The 19372-nt window shown below is 48.8% G+C and overlaps 1 protein-coding gene across 1 annotated transcript in view; it reads left to right on the top strand.

The window, feature by feature from the left end:
- COTL1 (coactosin like F-actin binding protein 1) overlaps window positions 1-17883 on the top strand; it is a 52659-nt gene extending 34776 nt beyond the window's left edge. The window contains exon 4 of the mRNA XM_054452672.2: window positions 16523-17883. Within this exon, the coding sequence (XP_054308647.1) occupies window positions 16523-16633 (111 nt within the window). The 3' untranslated portion in view covers window positions 16634-17883. The remainder of the gene's footprint in view (window positions 1-16522) is intronic.
- Window positions 17884-19372: the final 1489 nt, after the last annotated feature.

Here is a 19372-nt window from a genome sequence, read left to right as displayed (position 1 = left end):
CCTTTTGTAGACTCGTGTTGCACATGAAATTAGTTTTTAAATTTCCTGATTCTCAATCTTCCTTGATGGTGGAAACTTTAAACTGGAACGTGAACTTTGTTGCTCTGTGCTTACTTTAAAAAAATGCTGCTGTGTGAAATGGAGAAAGTTATGGCATGTAGGGGAGTGAGACTCAAGTTGATATTCTGGTTCCATCAGCTCACAGGTGTAGGACTTTGGGCAGGTATTTATCACTAGAATTTCTGTGTTTTCGCTTAGGAAAAAGAGAATGTAAAATTTCACAGAGTGGTTGGAATGATTAAAGAAAAGCAGTGGGTGTGAAAAGGGCTTCTCCATTTTGATGCCTGGTGAACTATTCATCCTTCAAAACCCTGATTTCTTACCCCATTCTCCTACCAGCCTCAATCAGAATTAATTGTGCCTGTATCTGTATCTACTATGGTCTAGATAGCATTATAATTAAGGAATTATAATTAAGTAACTAACAAGGACATAATCTCCTAAAAGGCAGAAGCCATGGCTGCTTTGTGATCGTACTCCTAGTGCTGGAAGATTACCGTGTGCTAGTACATAACAAGGGCTAAGAAATGAAGAAATGAGGCCAGGCACCGTGGCTCATGCCTGTAATCCTAGTACTTTTTGAGGCTGGAGCAGGTGGATTGCTTGAGCTCAGGAGCTTGAAACCAGCCTGGGCAACATAGTGAGACTGCATCTCTATTTTAAAATAATTTTTAAAAATTAAGAAATGGGCTGGGCGCAGTGGCTCATGCCTGTAATCCCAGTACTTTGGGAGGCTGAGGTGGGTGGATCACTTGAGGTCAGGAGTTCGCGACCAACCTGGCTAACATAGTAAAACCCCGTCTCTACTAAAAATACAAAAATTAGCTGGATATGGTGGCATGTGCCTGTAATCCCAGCTACCAGCTACTTGGGAGGCTGAGGCACGAGAATCCCTTGAACCCAGGAGGTAGAGGTTGCAGTGAGCCAAGATTGCACCATTGTACTCCAGCCTGGGCAACAGAGCAAGACTCCGTCTCAAAAAAAAAAAAAAAAAAAAAAAAAAAGAAGAAATGAATCTGCTCATGTAGGCTCTTTGTGTATTACCAGGACAGAAGCTTATAAATGCTCAGTAACTGTTCTCTGCATTAAATTAAATTGTGGAAGCTAATTACACTCAGGGGACTTGGGGCTAGGTTGAAATTTCCAAATCTCTGCTTCTGTTTCAATAGAAAGCAGGAGGCTGAGTGCGGTGGCTCATGCCTGTAATCCCAGCCCTTTGGGAGGCCAAGGCGGGTAGATCGCCTGAGGTCAGGAGTTCGAGACCAGCCAGGCCAACAAGGGGAAACCTCATCTCTACTAAAAATACAAAAATTAGGCTGGGCATAGTGGCACACACCTGTAATCCCAGCTACTCAGGAGGCTGAGGCAGGAGAATCGCTTGAACCCAGGAGGAAGAGGTTGGAGTGAGCCAAGATTGTGCCACCTGCACTGCAGCCTGGGCGACAGAGTGATACTCCATCTCACCATCGACAACAAAAAATTAGAGAAAGCAGGAGTGAGAGCTGACTGGGGCAGCCGGGAGAAGCTACAACCCTCCATGGGATGAGATTTACAAGGCTGCTGCTTCCCCTTGCAAAGAATGAGTTACCACTTAGCACTCTGTGGACCATCCATAGACTGTTCGCTGCCTTCAAAGGGTTTCAGCTGTTTATTTCTATGTGGAGTGTTTACGCTTCCTTAAGCCAGTGGTTCATGGAAGGACTGTATTTGCATAACCAGAAGGGCCTTTTTGGCTTGATGCATTTCACCTGGGCCTGGGCTCAGGCCGGGGGCACTTCTTGTTGCTCATGTCATACATACATACATACATACATACATATATATATTTATTTGTTTGTTTGTTTGTTTTTAGATGGAATCTCACTCTGTTGCGAGGCTGGAGTGCAGTGGCGACATCTTGGCTCACTGCAGCCTCCGCCTCCTGGGTTCAAGCAATTCTCCTGCCTCAGCCTCTCAAGTAGCTGGGACCACAGGTGCCTGCCACCACGCCCAGCCTAATTTTTGTATTTTTAGTAGAGATGGGGTTTCACCATGTTGGCCAGTCTGGTCTCAAACTGACCTCAGGTGATCTGCCCGCCTCAGCCTCCCAAAGTGCTGGCATTACAGGCGTGAGCCACTGCGCCCAGCCTCATGTCATATATTTTTAAAACACAAATTGCACAATTGAAAAATGAAAAGCTCCCATGCAGCCTGTGAATGGTGGGATCAGGTATCGTATACGGAGGGCCAGGCTTACTCATCCATGAGCCAGGGGCTATACTGACCCCAATATACAGATAAGGAAACTGAGGCTTAAAGAGGACTAGTTCTTGAGCCAAGATGAGTGTTCAGGCGGAAGCCAGATGATGGGGGACTGGAGGCCACTTTAAATGTAGGGCTTTTATAATGGGAGGGCAGTGAGGAGCCCTGGGAAGATCTGAAACTCAAGAGCGATGTGTCTGCTTTGTGGATCTTTTCCTAAAGAGGTTAAAAGCCCTTAGGGGAGCTGAAGTGGGAGGATTGCTTGAGCCCAGGAGTTCCACACCAGCCTGGGCAATATAGTGAGACCCTGCCTCTTCAAAAAAATATTAAAAAATTAGCCGAGCGTGTTGGTATGTACCTATAGTCCAAGCTACTCGGGAGGCTGAGCCCAGGAGGTCAAGGAGGCAGTGAGCTATGATCACACCACTGTGAGGATGCAGTGGCACTCCAGCGTGGGCGACAGAGCAAGACTTTGTCTCAAAAAAAAAAGTCTTAGAGGAAAAAACAGTCTCCTAGGAGAAAGAAGGAGATCCCTGCACCCTAGGTTTGGCCTGGCATGTAAATGAAGCCACCTTAATAAGCAAAGAATTCTGCCCAGTGGGCTGTGACCTGGCTGCCCTCCACCAAACTCCAGACCAGTGCCAGCCCTTTGCCAGCCTGCCCTAGCCTGATACCTGCCCCAGGCACCTGCTGGTCTCCGGATGCTCTGGTGTAGTGATTCCCGACACAGTCACTAGCACGGTATACAGTCGCTGTGCCATGAGGATGCAGCATTCGAACGTGTACAGGTCTTAACCTGAAGAAATGAATCTGGAGAGCTCTTTGTGTGTGAAGTGCATGTTTCCCAGCCTTCAAGAAAGGCCGAAGGCTCACCGCACTCTAAATCTTACCCCGTGTACGAGTGTCTTTCCTCCCCATCTTCTCTTACCCTTCCCTGGACCCCTGCACGCTTTTGTCCACCTCTTGTTATTCTTTGTTCCCAGACATCTTGCCTCGTGAGATTCCCTTATGAAACAAGCACACACGCTTAGTCTTTGCCCCGTGGTGGTTTTATTCTAAGTCGCTGTGGTTTGCCGAAAGGGTTCTGACAAAATGCAGGAGCTAAGTGATCAGCCACTACCCCCCACCTCACACAGAGGGGTCTGCCCCTTCCCGTGGAGCCCTTGCCACAGCCTTTAGCAGAGCAGAGATACAGCCTGTGTCCTTTCTCTTGACATTTCATAAGTGATTTTTGTTTTTATAATTTTTTTTTGAGATGGCATTTTGTTCTTGTCACCCAGGCTGGAGTGCAGTGGCACGATCTCGGCTCATGGCTACCTCTGCCTCCTGGTTCAAGTGATTCTCCTGCCTCAGCCTCTCAAGTAGCTGGGACTACAGGTGTATGGCAACACATCCAGCTAATTTGGTATTTTTAATAGAGATGCCATGTTGGCTAGACTGGTCGCGAATTCCTGACCTTGGGTGATCCACCTGCCTGGGCCTCCCAAAGTGCTGGGATTACAGGCATGATCCACTGTGCCCAGCCTGTTTTTATTATTGTAATGGCCAAATATTATTTTGTAAGTGGATGTAGTACAACATATGTAAGTCTCTGATACCCATTTTGTGTGTGTGCACACCTCTGTATGGTGGTGTGTGTGCATGCCTGTGTGTGGGAGTGGATGTGTGTGTGCCTGTGTGTATATGTGTGTATGTGTGTGCACTCCTGTGTATGAGTGTGGATGTGTGTGGATGCATGTGTATATGTATGTATGCATGCTTGGATGTGCATGTGTGTGCATACCTGTGTGCACCTGTGTATGCATGCATGTGTCTGTGTGCACCTGTGCGTGCATGCATGTATCTGTGCATGTGCACCTGTGCGTGCATGCATGTGTCTGTGTGCACCTGTGCGTGCATGCATGTATCTGTGCATGTGCACCTGTGCGTGCATGCATGTGTCTGTGCGTGTGCACCTGTGCGGGCATGCATGTGTCTGTGCGTGTGCACCTGTGCGGGCATGCATGTGTCTGTGCGTGTGCACCTGTGCGGGCATGCATGTGTCTGTGCGTGTGCACCTGTGCGTGCATGCATGTGTCTGTGCGTGTGCACCTGTGCGTGCATGCATGTGTCTGTGTGTGTGCACCTGTGTGTGCATGCATGTGTCTGTGTGTATGCATGCATGTGTCTGTGTGTATGCATGCATGTGTCTGTGTATGCATGCCTGCATGTGCATGTGTGTGTGCATACCTGTGTTTCTATGCACCTGTGTGTGTATATGTTTGTGTGGACACATCCCTGTGTGTCTGTGTGTGTATGTCTGCGCATGCCTGTATGTGCATGTGCATGTATGTGTGTGAGAGGGTGTGTGCATGCCTGTGTGTGTGTGCACCTGTGTGGGTACATTCCTGTGTGTGTGTGCACTTGTGTAGGTGCATGCCTGTGTGTGTGTGCACTTGTGTGGGTGCATGCCTGTGTGTGTGTGCACTTGTGTAGGTGCATGCCTCTGTGTGTGTGTATGCTTGCGTGTGTGTGTGTTGGTGTGTGCATATCTGTTTGTGTGCGTGCATGCCTGTGTGTGTCTGTTCCTCCACCTGGTGGGTTCCCTGGCGTGGAGTGAATCCTGTGATCTGCTGGCTACTTCACTTCCCTTGTCCTCAATTTTCTCATCTGAAAAATGTGTATGATAATATCTCACTTGTGGAATTGTGAAAATTCAATAAGATACCATGTATAATAAGTGCCTGGCGTATATGAAGTGTTACGTAGATAGTATTTACTTATTTATCCAACTTTTGCTAAAAAATGGAAACAGCCTGGTATTTACTGGCAATGAACATCTTTGAGTATGTATGTTGTTATTTTTAAAAAATTCTGTTATTTCTTTGGGAAAAATCCCCAAACATGGATGTGGCTGAGGAACAAGAAATGCTGGGCACAGTTTTGATGGGGCAGAAGTTGAAGATCTGAACCTGGATTTAATCTGTAGCTTGTCAACTGATCAATAAGCCTGGGCTATTTGGAGCTCCGGGTTAAGGGGGATTCTGAGGTTAAGCCTGGACTCGGTGGGGAAAGTGCCATGATTAATTTGTGATGTCTGCTGTGGACACTGGAGAGAGGAGAGTGTGTTTCCCACATGCTTTCCATGCCTGGTCTAGATGAAGCCGTAGTTAGAAATTAGGCAAGGTGCGTTTGGGGCTTCTGTAAATCTCTGTGGTCAGGAAAGCCGAGCTTTAGACTCCAGGCAGTTGCCCAAATGCTGAAGAGGTCGGGGGCCCTGTTGGGGTCACAGATCCAGGCATAGGAACAGCCACCCTTATTTGGTTTTGGCCAGAACACTCACAGCGTGCTTCTAGGACGTCACAGTGTGCTTCTAGGACGCCATGCCTTCCATCTTCATTAGATGGTTACCCTGTGTCCACCGGAAATACAGCCGTGTGCCTCTGTCTTGGCTTTTGTTCCCCAACTACAGCAGGGTTGCGTCACTCCTGAGCTACGAGGGTTTGACACGGGTGTCTTTGTTCCTGAATCTGTCAAACCCTAGCCCGTGCCATTTTGATCTGTTAGTTTTTCCCTTTATCTATAATGACTCATGCCTATTATAAGAACCTGTTCCAGCCAGGCATGGTGGCTGATGCTTGTAATCCCAGCACTTTGGGAGACTGAGGCAGGCGGATCACCTGAGGTCAGGAGTTCAAGACCAGCCTGGCCAACATGGTGAAACCCTGTCTCTGCTAAAAATACAAAAATTAGCTGGGTGTGGTGGCGCATGTCTGTAGTCCCAGCTACTTGGGAGACTGTGGCAGGACAATTGCTTGAACCTAGGAGGCAGAGGTTGCAGTGAGCCAAGATGGTACCACTGTACTCCAGACTGGGCAACGGAGCAAGACTCTGTCTCAAAAAACCAAAACCAAAACAAAACATACAAACAAAAAAGAACCCATTCCTTTTGAGTAAATTATACCTTGCTGGTAGAATTTTTAAAACCTCGGTCTTTCAAGCACTTTGAATAGTTGTGGGAGGGAGGTGTAGGGGCCTCGGTGGGGTTGGCAGCGGGTGCCCAGTGGGTTTCATAGCTGTGCGTTTTCATTTGGCTCCTGTTCCTTGGAGAGTGCCTTGTCTCCTAGCAAGATGCAGGGTGCTGGGGACTGTGGCTGTGTTTCTTCAGCAGTTCACGGTCTTTGGTTTATTAGTCATCGTCACCCACTTGTGGAAAAGACACATTCATGTGTCCAGCACATGTCTTGTCTATCCCCGGCCCCATCTTATGCCTGTGGGAGGGGAGATTCTAGTCCCCACACCTCGTTGCGAGGGTTTGGGACGGACCTGAAGCCAGCATGCAGCCTTCATTGGGAGAGCCATGCTCTGATCCCAAAGCTGACTTTTCCGTGCCAGGTTTCCCCATTGCCCTAGGATCTGGTGTCCCTGGTGGAACTTCGTTCCGTGTCTATGCGCTGTGGAGGCTTTGGTGTAGGATCCCTGGATGACTGGTGGGGAAAGGCTGGGGAACCCTGTTGTCCAGCCTTCCTCTTTCACAGAGGTGGAAACCAGGGCCCAGAGCCATTAAATACTGCCTTCCTGGCATTTCAGAGCCTGCTGCTTCTATTTTTCTATTCTCAGTCTGTCAGAGAGACCAGTAAGTACCAGAATTTTGACTTCCCAGAGCCTAGGAGAGTATATGGCATATGACAGGTGTTTACTAACGTGTGTTCGTGGGAAGAACAAATTGTGTCGCTTTCATTGTCTTTCAATACAATGAAGATCAGTTCCTCTCCTGGGCCCCACTTCATAGAAATATGCATTCCTGACTTCACAAATGGAACTGCCCAAGAATCCCCACTCATGTTTTCTCCCCGGAGCTTCCCCTGCACCCACATTCTCTGCATTGGTTAGGAATATCCTCATAGGCCAAACACTCCTGAGTAGCAGACCCTACACTTGTACCCCAACAGGCCTCCTTGTTCCCTGAAGCTAACCCTGGGCCTGGCTTTGGGGTTTGCAGCCGGATTTGTCATCTTCTCTCTGCCAGTTTCACTGACTTGGTTATTCCAAGGAATTCCTGGGACTTCCCTTTGTTAAAAAATAAACGTTAGGAATGAGAAGAGGAACTAGCTACTGCCTGTGTCTTCACTCTGAGTGGCTGAGGGAACTTCATTAAATCTCAAATTCCCCTAATGATCCTGAGAATGAAGGTGAACCCACAGTCCTGTAGAACATTCTCTCTGACTGTTGAGCACTCCGCTTTGTACCAGGCATTCTCATCAAGTGTGCAAGCCCCTTTTATGCTCATACAACCCTCACAACAGCCCTAGGATGTGCAGCTGCTGTTGTCCCCATTTGCAGATGAGGAGACTCAGGCTCAGGGAGGTTGAGTCCCCAGGGAGGCTCAGGCCACTGGAGATGCCTGTGGACAATGGTGCCTGTTTGTATTTGGCCCGGACCTACTCCCAGCATGCTGGGGTTTAAACCCGGGCAGTTGGGAGCCATTAAAAAATGAAAAGGGGTCAGGTGTGGTGGCTCATGCCTGTGATCCCAGCACTTTGGGAGGCCGAGGTGGGGAGATCACTTGAGGCCAGGAGTTCGAGACCAGTCTGGCCAACATGATGAAACCCTGTCTCTAATAAAAATATAAAAATGAGCCAGCTGTGGTGGTACGTGCCTGTAATCCCAGCTACTTCAGAAGCTGAGGCAGGAGAATTGCTTGAACCTGGAAGTGGAGGTTGTGGTGAGCCGAGATCGCCCCACTGCACTCCAGTCTGGGCGACAGAGCGAGACTCCATCTCAAAAAATGAAAATAAATTAAAAAAAAATAAGGGTGGGCTGGGCATGGTGGCTCATGCCTGTAATCCCAGCAATTTGGGAGGCTGAGGTGAGTGGATCACCTGAGGTCAGGAGTTCAAGACCAGCCTGGCCAACATAGTGAAACCCCATCTCTACTAAAAATACAAAAATTAGCCAGGTGTGATGGTGGGCACCTGTGATTCCAGCTACTCGAGAGGCTGAGGCAGGAGAATCGCTTGAATCTGGGAGGTGGAGGTTGCAGTGAGCTGAGATTGCGCCACTGCACTCTAGCCTAGGTGACAAGAACAAAAACTTCATCTCAAAAGATAAATAAATAAATAAATGAGAAAAGGATGATTTAAAACCAAGATAGGAGAACATGCACTTTAAAATCCAGCCTTGCAAATAGACGGCTAGACTCTTACAGAGTCCCTGTACCTAACCCGTACCCTCTGCTATGTTACCCTCCTCAGAAAGGTGGAGACAAGTTTTGTTGGATGTTTATTTTGCATCTTTGAGGCATGAATCCGTAAGCACTTGAGAAAGGTCACAGGGACAAAACTTGTCTTCATTTATGACCAGCCTGGCCAACATGGTGAAACCCCATCTCTACTAAAAATACAAAAATTAGCCAGGCGTGGTGGTGGTTGCCTGTAATCCCAGCTACTCAGGAGGTAGAGGCAGGAGAATCACTTGAGCCCGGGAGGCAGAGGTTGCAGTGAGCCGATCGCACCATTGCACTCCAGCCTGGGCAACAGAGTGAGAGTCCGTCTCAAAAAAAACAAAAACAAAAAAACTTGTCTTCCACTTGCTGGTTGCATAATTCCAAACCATTCAAGCAGCTCCAGCCGCTTGGAGTGAGACTTAGTTGGATGAGGCCCTTGGAAAAAAATCCTGCTTTGGCAAGAAAAGAGAAGTCCCCCGTCTGGCAGCTATGAGAGAGCGACACCGAGTTCCTAGACAAAACAAAGAGCTTTCTTCAGCCACAGGTGACAGTGCCCCCAGACTGACACATGTTGCTGTGCAGTCTCTGGCAGGTTGGCAGCTTCCTTGAGGGCTTGGCAGTCTAGAGCAGCCCCTGGAGGTGGGATGTGGGGAGAAAGTGGGGCTGGCACCAGGAACGCATCCCCAGGGCCCTGCCGGGAAGTTGCTGTGTCCCCTGGGATGAATTGTGTCCCCTCTCTGAGTTGCTGCTGGTCCTCTATGTAATGAAGAGGTGAATGGCAGGTCTCAAGGGTGGAGTGCAGTGGTGCGATCATGGCTCACAGCAGCCTCGACCTCCCAGGCTCAAGTGATCTTCCTGCCTCAGCCTCCCAAGTAGCTGGGAGAATAGGCGCACACCACCACTGTTGGCTATTTATTACTATTATTATTATTATTATTATTTGTAGAGACAGGATCCCACTATGTTCCCCAGGCTGGTCTTGAACTCCGGGGCTCAAGCGATCCTCCCTCCTCGCCTTCCCAAAGTGCTTGGGATTACCGGCATGAGCCACCGCACCCCACCTCCCTTCACTATTTTAACTGAAACACAGTTTACATAAAGTAAAACGCACAGATCTTAGGAATACTACTCGATGAGTTTGTGTGTGTGTGTGTGTGTGTGTGTGCGTGCGTGTGTATATACGTATATATATATATATTTTTTGAGACAGAGTTTCGCTCTTGTCGCACAGGCTGGAGTGCAATGGTGCGATCTCAGCTCACTGCAACTTCCGCCTCCCCGGTTCAAGCGATTCTGCCACCTCTCACACCCAGCTAATTCTTTGTATTTTTAGTAGAGATGGGGTTTCACCATGTTGGCCAGGCCGGTCTTGAACTGCTGACCTCAGGTGATCCACTCACCTCGGCCTCCCAAAGTGCTGGGCACGAGCCACTGCATCTGGCCCAAGTTTTGTGTATTTTGAATGTTCATGTTGCATACCTTTGAAGCCACCACCCAGATCTGGATGTGGCGCAGATGTCCACCCCCCTCAGATGGGCTCTAATGCTCTGCAATTCATGATTCTCTTTGCCTGATCACATTATTCTTTCAGACTCTTTCATGTTCTGTCTAGACCTGTGCTGTTGCCGGCCACATGTGGCCACTGAGCACCTGAAAGCGCACCCAGCCATATCACTGTGTGCCGTATACCTGGAGGGCACACAGCGTTTCTAAGGCTGGGTTCAAAAGAAATGATTGTAAAGGACCTCGTCAGTAACTTTTAGCATTGATTATATTGTGGAACTGACAATATTTTGCATATATTGGATTAGTTAAAATACTATTAAAATTAATGGCACTGGTTTCTTTTTTACATTTTTCAATGTGGCTAGTAGCAAATTGAAAATTCCTGGCCAGGCACAGTGGCTCACGCCTGTAATTCTAGCACTTTGAGAGGCCGAGGTCAGTGGATCACTTCAGCTCAGGAGTTTGAGACCAGCCTGGGCAACATGGTAAAACCCCATTATCTACCAAAAAAAAAGAAAAATTAGTCGGGCATGGTGGTGTGTACCTGTAGTCCCAGTTACTTCGGGGGCTGAGGTGGTAGGACTGCTTCAGCACCGGAAGTGGAGGTTGCAGTGAGCTGAGATTGCACCAATGCACTCCAGCCTGGCAGCATGGGTGACAGAGTGAGACCTGTCTAAAAAAAAAAAAAAAAAGAAAGAAAGAAAGAAAGTTCAAAATTCTGGCCTTTGGGAGGCCAAGACGGGTGGATCGCTTGAGCCCAGGAGTTGGAGACCAGCCTGGGCAACATGACGAAACCACGTCTCTACAGAAAAATACAAAAATCAGCTGGATGTGGTGGCTTGTGCCTGTAGTTCTAGCTACTAGGAAGGCAGAGGCGGGAGGATCGCTTGAACCTAGGAGGTTGAGCCAGCAGTGAGCCGAGATTGCACCACTGCACACCAGCTTGGGTGACTGAGTGAGACTGTGTTTCAAAAAAAGAAAATTTAAAAGTCTGTATATGTCCGCATTGCTCTAGGCCCTGGAAGTCTCCTTCTGATGAAGGACTTGCCTCCTGAGTCTTGCCACCTGCCCCTGCCCCCGTGGGTGTTGGTGGCATGTGGGTGCTGGCAAGTGCTGTGTTTTGAAGAGGTATGTGTGGTGTAGGGGTGGCCACGCTTTGCATACATATGTTCCCTGTGGTTTCCAGCCTCAGGTGCAAGGCAGACTTCAGCTGCTCCACGCAGGCTCCCTCCAGTCTCAGGCATTGCTCCCAAGTCAGAGTCCGTCTGCCCAGAGCCGTTTTTGCCCGGCTTCTGCCTCATTTTGAAGACATGCAATGAAGCCCACTCCCCAGTGGTGCTTGCAACTCCCTTATCTCACGGGAGCCGCTGGAAGGCATGGAGGTGGAGAGGTGTGGAGGTTGTTTTCAGTTGGTTTTTAGGCTGAGGCTCAGGTCAGACATTTTGGGGACATTCTGTGGAGTCCACGCCCTGAATGGAAGGTGCTGGCTCACCTTTGTAAGCCTCTGGGGGCTTGAGAGCACCCCGTGTAGGATGGAGGCCTGCAGTACCCCCTCCATGCGGCCTGACCACCTGGGCCCCTGCAGAGTTGCTGCTGGCCCTATAGAAGGTGGGAGCAGCTTGGTGTCCACTCAGGAGCAGGCTGGGGTGCAGCTCTTGCTCCAAGGTAACTGACCACTGTTGGTCACAGGCCCGTCTCACCCATGTGTCCACGTGACGTCCAGGCAATGGGCCCGTGCATGACCAGTCTGCCAGTGAGGTGACAGTGGGGAGCCGGTCCCAGGGGGATGATTGGATTGAAATGCAGACACTTTATTTGGAAGGTGCTAGGAGTCACTGCCAGGCTCAAAGAACAGGGAAGGGGTGGACAAGACACAGGAGCAGCACGAGGAGGAGACACAAAGAGGAGAGGGAAGCTGATGGGCATGGGGGAGAGATGAGTGGACCCAGGTGCAAGGGTGGAGAGCAGTGGGCTGGGAGATGACTGCCGCTTAACCAGCCTCATGGTGTCACTCGCCGAGTCTCAGTTTCCCCTTCTGAATTGAGGGGCAAAAGATGACCTCTAAGGACCACCAGCCCTGCTGTCTATGAGTCCATGGTGATACTAAGGCCCAGAGGGAGCCCGGACCTCCAGTGTCCTCCGTCCATCCCTTCTTTCTGCTCGGCTTTGCACCAGTGTGGGCTGCATCGAGTCCCAGGCTGTACACCTTGGCAGTCACGTGGCAGGAACTCTTGTGTGAGGAGGGGAGCAGAGCCAAATGCACCAGCTGTCAGCCAGACTGAAGGCGAAGGGAGCCAACAGGCTCATGTCTGAATACAAGGTCTTCAGCCCACCCCTGGAGGCAGTATGTCAGGATTCTTCCAAACAGAGAATCTGGGGTCTGTTCTAAAGGGGCCTAGAGCATGGCCACGGTCACTGTAGCTTCAGAAATGTTTAAAGTTTTGTCTTTCTTGGTCATTGGAAGAGGCAAAAAAGGAAAAAAAAAAAAAAGCAGTAAGGAATGAGGGAAGACTCAATTTTGCACATTCTCTCTGTGTTCCCCTGAGGATAAATTGGAAATGAAATATGAATACAGGACTTTTAGGTGTGAGCCAGTTCAATGTGTTAAGACGCTTGCTTTCTAACCCTTTGCTTTTTGGCAGTAATCGGATTGCTGGACGACTTGTCTTTTAAGACCTCTCTAAGTACTTATAATAAAAACAGCCCTTCAACAGGGAAAATAACCTTCCATTCTATTTTCTACTGAGCAGAGAGGAAAGAACATCAGCTGAGCCAGGAGGGTTATCAAGTTGCAGGATGACCCTGTTTATCTTGTGAGATTCAGTTTGCTTTAAACGTTTTCAGAGATCATATGGTTGCTTTTGTATATACTTTTGTTTGTATAACTTGGAATCATTTTTCTGCTAATCTTTTGATTTTAAATATGTCTCTGGTATGTAGTACAAAGCTTGAGGGATTTTTTTTTTATAGTTTGAAACATAGCATTTTTAAAGGTAATTTTGTTCATTTACATTTATTGTTATGTTTTACTAGATCTGCTGTCTGTTTTGCTTCTTTTTGTTTCATTATAATTTGATTTCCTAAGTACTTGTGGTTTTAGGTTGGCCTGTGCCTAGCTCCATGTATCTTTCATTTGAGATTTCTTAGACCTTATCAAACTTCTTTTTCTTTTTTTGAGACGGAGTCTCGCTCTGTTTCCAGGCTGGAGTGCAGTGGCGCCATCTTGGCTCACTGCCATCTCTGCCTCCCAGGTTCAAGCCGTTCTCCTGCCTCAGCCTCCTGAGTAGCTGGGATTACAGGTGCGTGCCACTACACCCAGCTAATTTTTGTATTTTTAGTAGAGACGGGGTTTCACCATGTTGGCCAGGCTGGTCTCGATCTCCTGACCTCATGATCTGCTCACCTCAGCCTCCCAAAGTGCTGGGATTACAGGCGTGAGCCACCATCCATGGCTCTCAAACTTATTTTTCTTAATCTAAATCTTCTAATAGCTAACCGACTCGAACTTCAAGTGTTCTTATTTCTGTAGGTTGCCATATATAGCTATCACAAAGCAGAGGAACTTTGGACTTTCTTCTATAAGCATCTTAAGCTCTTGGCTTCCTCCTTCTGAAAGCTCTCTACCCCTCCCTCATGCCGTGGGGCTCAGGGTTGAGAAATACATTAATTCTCAATTCTCCTTTCTGGCTCTTACATCCAACTTGTGTTCTTTCATTGCACTGATCACATACACTTAGTAACACACTATAGTGGCGTGGGAACAGAAAGGATCTAAAGGGTGTTTTGTCATTCTGGGCAAATCTCTCCAAGCCCAGCCCATGAGCCTTATCTTCAAAAAGTAAAATAAAATAAAGCTAATATACTGAGGGCTGAACGAGAACATGAGTGAGGCTGTTCCTGGCACACATCAGCTGCTTGATAAAAATTAACCTCCCGTTCTCCACTTTGTTAGTGTTCTCAGTGGCTTTGCATGCCAAATGCATTGTCTTTTTATTGTAAAGCTTGACCTTGAGGATGCCCCTGGGCTCATCATTCTTGGCGATATGGTGACTTTTTTGTTTTTTATTTTTTAATTGTGGTGGAATTCATTTAACACAAAATGAACCTTTTTATTTTTATGTTTATGTATTTATTTTGAGGTGGATCTCACCCTGTCACCCAGGCTGGAGTGCAGTGGTGTGATCTTGGCTCACTGCAAGCTCTGCCTCCTGGGCTCAAGTGATTCTTCTGCCTCAGCCTCCTGAGTAGCTGGGATTACAGGTGCCTGCCATTGCGCCCAGCTAATTTTTGTATTTTTAGTAGAGATGGGGTTTCGCCATGTTGGCCAGGCTGGTCTCGAACTCCTGACCTCAGGTGATCTGCCTGCCTCGGCCTCCAAAGTGCTGGGATGCCAGGCGTGAGCCACCGCACCCGGCCCGAACCATTTTAAAGTGTACAGTTCAGTGACTTGCAGAACATTCACAGTGTTGTATGTTTCCATACATACAGCCCTACCTCTGTCTGTTTCCAAAATTTTTTCATCACCCCAAAAGGAGATGGTGGCTCTTTCAAGATGCCAGCTTTGGCGTCAACTGGACCTTCTGGTTGTCTGACTTCGGACAAGCATTGTAATCTCCAGCCTTTGTTTTCTCACCTTTAAAATGGAAATAATGTTGATCACCTTACGGGCCTTTTTAAAAAGAACTTGATTGAGGTATAATGTATATACTACAAAATCGAGTCATCCTAAGTGTACTTTTTCAGTACTTTTTCGTGAATTTGCGGAATTGTGCACCCATCACCATAATCCCAATTTTAGAACGTCTCTATCATTTCCTGTTCCCATCTCCAGCTCTGTGTAACCACGAGTCTGCTTTCTGTCTGTATGGCTTTGCCTTTTTTAGACATTTATACCAATGGCAGCTGACAATACATGGTCTTCATGCCTGGCTTCTTTCACTTAGCATCCTGTTTTCCAGGTTCATCCACATAGTTGCGTGTAGCAGCGCTTCATTCCTCTCTGTGGCTGAGGAATATTCCATTGTGTGGACGGACCGTGTTTTGATAATCCACTCCCCTGTTGATGGACATAGGGGTTGCTTCCACCTTCCATGATTCATATTTACTACTGTGTGTCATTCTTAGTACCGCGGCACTGTGCCGATACACATAAGTGCTTAATAATTGTGGTTGGCCGGGCGTGGTGGCTCACGCCTGTAATGCCAACACCTTGGGAGGCCAAGCTGGGCAGCGGATCACTTAAGGCCAGGAGTTTGAGACCAGCCTGGCCAACATGGCGAAACCCTGCTTCTACTAAAAATACAAAAATTAGCCGGGTGTGGTGGTGGGCGCCTGTAGTTCCCGCTACTTGGGAGGCTGAGACATGAGAATGGCTTGAACCCTAGGGGCAGACGTTGCAGTGAGCCGAGATTGCGCCACTGCACTCCAGCCTGGGCAACAGGCTTTTCTCTCAAGAAGAAAAAAAAATGGTGGTCATTGTTTATGTTATTTCCTTATGGGCTTTTTTTTTTAATGTGGATGATTTTCTTACCTTTAGGCTTGTTATTTGTGGTTTTGATAGCTTTTTTTTGTCAAGTTGTCCATCATCATCCTGAAATTTTGTTTGTTAAAGTCTTATGATCCACATATGGCAGTAACTATGTATCATCATGGCTTAGGGCTGTCTGATAAGCCAGGTCACCTGGTTCCCTCATTCATGCCACAGGCGTTTACTGAGTGCACCATGGGTGCCTGCGGGTTCTATGGGTGAAACCTGTGTACTCCAAGAGGAAAGAGTGACTGCATCCATTTTGCTGAGCCCTGTAGCCCCACAGCCTGGCATGGTATTTGTTGAATGAAGGCAGAGCCTCTACCCTCGTGTAACTCAGTGCGGGTGGAGAGCCCATGGCAGACCCAGGACTGGAGGCTCCTGCATCATTAGGAACATTGATGGCTGAAGCTTGCTTGTCCCAGCTGGCGAGAGTCAGTTACGCCTGTCTCCTTCCACCTCCACATATGGTGACATCACTTTGATAGCTTGACATCAGCCACTGTGGGACTATTTACATCATGGAAATGAGCAAAAGACACCAATCTGAGCTTTTGTCCTTTTCTTTTTTTGGAGTGCCTGGTGTTAAACATTTACCAGCACACCCGTGTGCCTTTCCAACCTCGTAACCTATTATTCTCCTGACAAGATAGTTTTTTACACATGAGGAAGTTGAAGCACAGAGAATTGAAGGGATTTGGCCAAGGTAACACGGCCAAAATTCAAGCCCCAGCTTCCTCGGGCCATCCCCACGGACATGGGAAGACGCAGCATCAGATCTGCCCCACTCCCTCCTCCCCAGTCAGGTTTTTTCTGCCAGATGACTCTGCTGCTGAATTTCCATTGACTCTGCTGCTGAATTTCCATTTCCATCCCTCGTCAGGGTTTTCAGTGCTTTGCTTCCCAGTGTGTTGCCTGAGCCACCCTCACGTCCTGTGCCTTCCTTCTTAATAGGAACGCTGTGTTTTCCTTTGTTCTTGCAGAATTTCGCTAAGGAGTTTGTGATCAGTGATCGGAAGGAGCTGGAGGAAGATTTCATCAAGAGCGAGCTGAAGAAGGCGGGGGGAGCCAATTACGACGCCCAGACGGAGTAACCCCAGCCCCCCCCACACCGCCCCTTGCCAAAGTCATCTGCCTGCTCCCCGGGGGAGAGGACCGCCGGCCTCAGCTACTAGCCCACCAGCCCACCAGGGAGAAAAGAAGCCATGAGAGGCAGCGCCCGCCACCCTGTGTCCGCAGCCCCCGCCTTCCTGCTTCCCTTAGAACCCTGCTGTGTCCTATCTCATGACGCTCATGGAACCTCTTTCTTTGATCTTCTTTTTCTTTTCTCCCCGTCTTTTTTGTTCTAAAGAAAAACCATTTTGATGCAAGGTCCTGCCTGCCATCAGATCCGAGGTGCCTCCTGCAGTGACCCCTTTTCCTGGCATTTCTCTTCCACGCGACGAGGTCTGCCTAGTGAGATCTGCATGACCTCACGTTGCTTTCCAGAGCCTGGGCCTGTTTTGCCATCTCAGTTTTCTTGGGCCCTGCTTCCTGTGTACCACTGAGGGGCAGCTGGGCCAAGAGCTGCGCCCGGTGCCTGCAGCCTTCATAAGCACACACGTCCATTCCCTGCTCAGGCCCAGACCTCCTGGTATCTGCCCCGGGCTCCCTCATCCCACCTCCATCCAGAGTTGCCTAAGATGCATGTCCAGCAGAGGCAGGATTGCTCGGTGGTGAGAAGGTTAGGTCTGGCTCAGACTGAATAAGAAGAGATAAAATTTGCCTTAAAACTTGCCTGGCAGTGGCTTTGCTGCACGGTCTGAAACCACCTGTTCCCGCCCTCTTGACCGAAATTTCCTTGTGACACAGAGAAGGGCAAAGGTCTGAGCCCAGAGTTGACAGAGGGAGTATTTTAGGGTTCACTTCAGGGGCTCCCAAAGCGACGAGATCGTTAGGGAGAGAGGCCCAGGGTGGGGACTGGGAATGTAAGGAGAGCTGGGAACGGATCCCTTAGGTTCAGGAAGCTTCTGTGCAAGCTACGAGGATGGCTCGGGCCGAAGGGTTGCTCCGCCCGCCGCGCTAGCTGTGAGCTGAGCAAAGCCCTGGGCTCACAGCACCCGAAAAGCCTGCGGCTTCAATCCTACGCCTGCACCACACATTCAAAAGGATCGTTTTGTTTTGTTTTTAAAGAAAGGTGAGATTGGCTTGGTTCTTCATGAGCACATTTGATATAGCTCTTTTTCTTTTTTTCCTTGCTCATTTCGTTTTGGGGAAGAAATCTGTACTGTATTGGGATTGTAAAGAACATCTCTGCACTCAGACAGTTTACAGAAATAAATGTTTTTTTTTGTTTTTCAGAAAACAGTTTGGTTTCTGATTTGTCCTACAAAGTTCTTTTTGTTGCTGTAAAAACAAAGGCAGTCATCATCACCTTCAGATTTAATAGGTGTTTGCGGAGCTGCTGGGGCCGGGCACATTCACGTTCAATAGCTTATTTAATTCTTAGCAACCATAAGAAACAGGTGCTGCTTTTGTCCCCATTTCCTGAAAACTGAGGCTCAGAGGGACTCATTCACCCGAGGTCACCCAGATAGAAAGTGGCAGAGCTGGGATTTTTTTTTTTTTTTTTTTGGTGACAGAGTCTCACTCTGTGGCCCGGGCTGGAGTGCAGTGGGGAGATCTCAGCTCACTGCAACCTCCGTCTCCCAGGTTCAAGAGATTCTCCTGCTTCAGCCTCCATAGTAGCTGGGATTACAGGTACCCATCACCATGCCTGGCTAATTATTGTATTTTTAGTAGAGATGGAGTTTCGCCATGTTGGCCAGGCTGGTCTCAAACTCCTGACCTCAGGTGATCTGCCCGTCTTGGCCTCCCAAAGTGTTGGGATTACAGGCGTGAGCCACCACACCCGGCCAAAGCTGGGATTTGAACTGAGATCTCTCGAAGTCCCTGGTGCTGTGGCTTGTGAGGGGAGCCGGGAGGGGGAGGCCACACATTTGGGATAGCAATGGGACCACAGGTAGTGATTCTTTTTGAGTGGCCAGAACTCCCGTCTGCCTTTTTAGGAAAAGCCAAGAGAAAGCATCTTCCTCGTTGGCCGTGACATCCTTTCCGAGGTTATCCTACAGCTGAGAAACTGGACTTCCAGCACACCAGACCCTATGGGAGCCCAGAATCAGGGCAGAGGAGTTTCAGACACAGACAGCGGGGCTTGGAGGAGCTGAGTGTGAGGCAGGGAGGGTGTGGAGAGAGGGCAGAAGCCGAAATCAGGGCAGGAAGGAAGCCTACAAGGTATGGGCAAGGCCCTGATCATGCTGCGCAGGGTGGCAGGGGGCCATAGGTCACCACCACCCCCCAGCCCCAGCCCGCCCCAGCCACGTCTGGGTTCTAATTTCTGCTCATCTGTTCACAGCTGTGTGGCTTTAGGCAATTTAGTTAACCTCTCAGCCTCGGCTTCCTCATCTGCAAAATAGACAACATTGCCTATGTGCAGAAAGGCTTAAGGAGCAGCGAGGATTGTGCAGGCAAAGGGTGCCTGTCAGGGCGCAGTGTTCTTATCTCGCGCCTGCCACTGGTCTTGTTAGCTCTGTGGGCTTCCGTCTTTTCCTATACCTAGAGCTGAGGAAGCTAAACTAGGTCCGTTCCCAGTGCACGGGTTTTAGCTCCATTCAGAACATGGGCTCAGTAGGTGCATGACTTCATGTCACTCATGCACTCCGTCCCGCAAGTCTTCCATCCTCTCCTGGAATCTCCTGGTCGGCCAAGCCCTCCTCCAGGCTCACTGCCCACCCCACTCCCTGCCCCAAAGCAGACTAGAAAGAATGAGCAGCTCTCAAATCTGCCCCTAGGCC

Source organism: Pongo pygmaeus, chromosome 18 (assembly GCF_028885625.2).
Source record: "Pongo pygmaeus isolate AG05252 chromosome 18, NHGRI_mPonPyg2-v2.0_pri, whole genome shotgun sequence".
NCBI lineage: Eukaryota > Metazoa > Chordata > Mammalia > Primates > Hominidae > Pongo > Pongo pygmaeus.
This window is presented reverse-complemented; position numbering and strand designations above follow the sequence as displayed.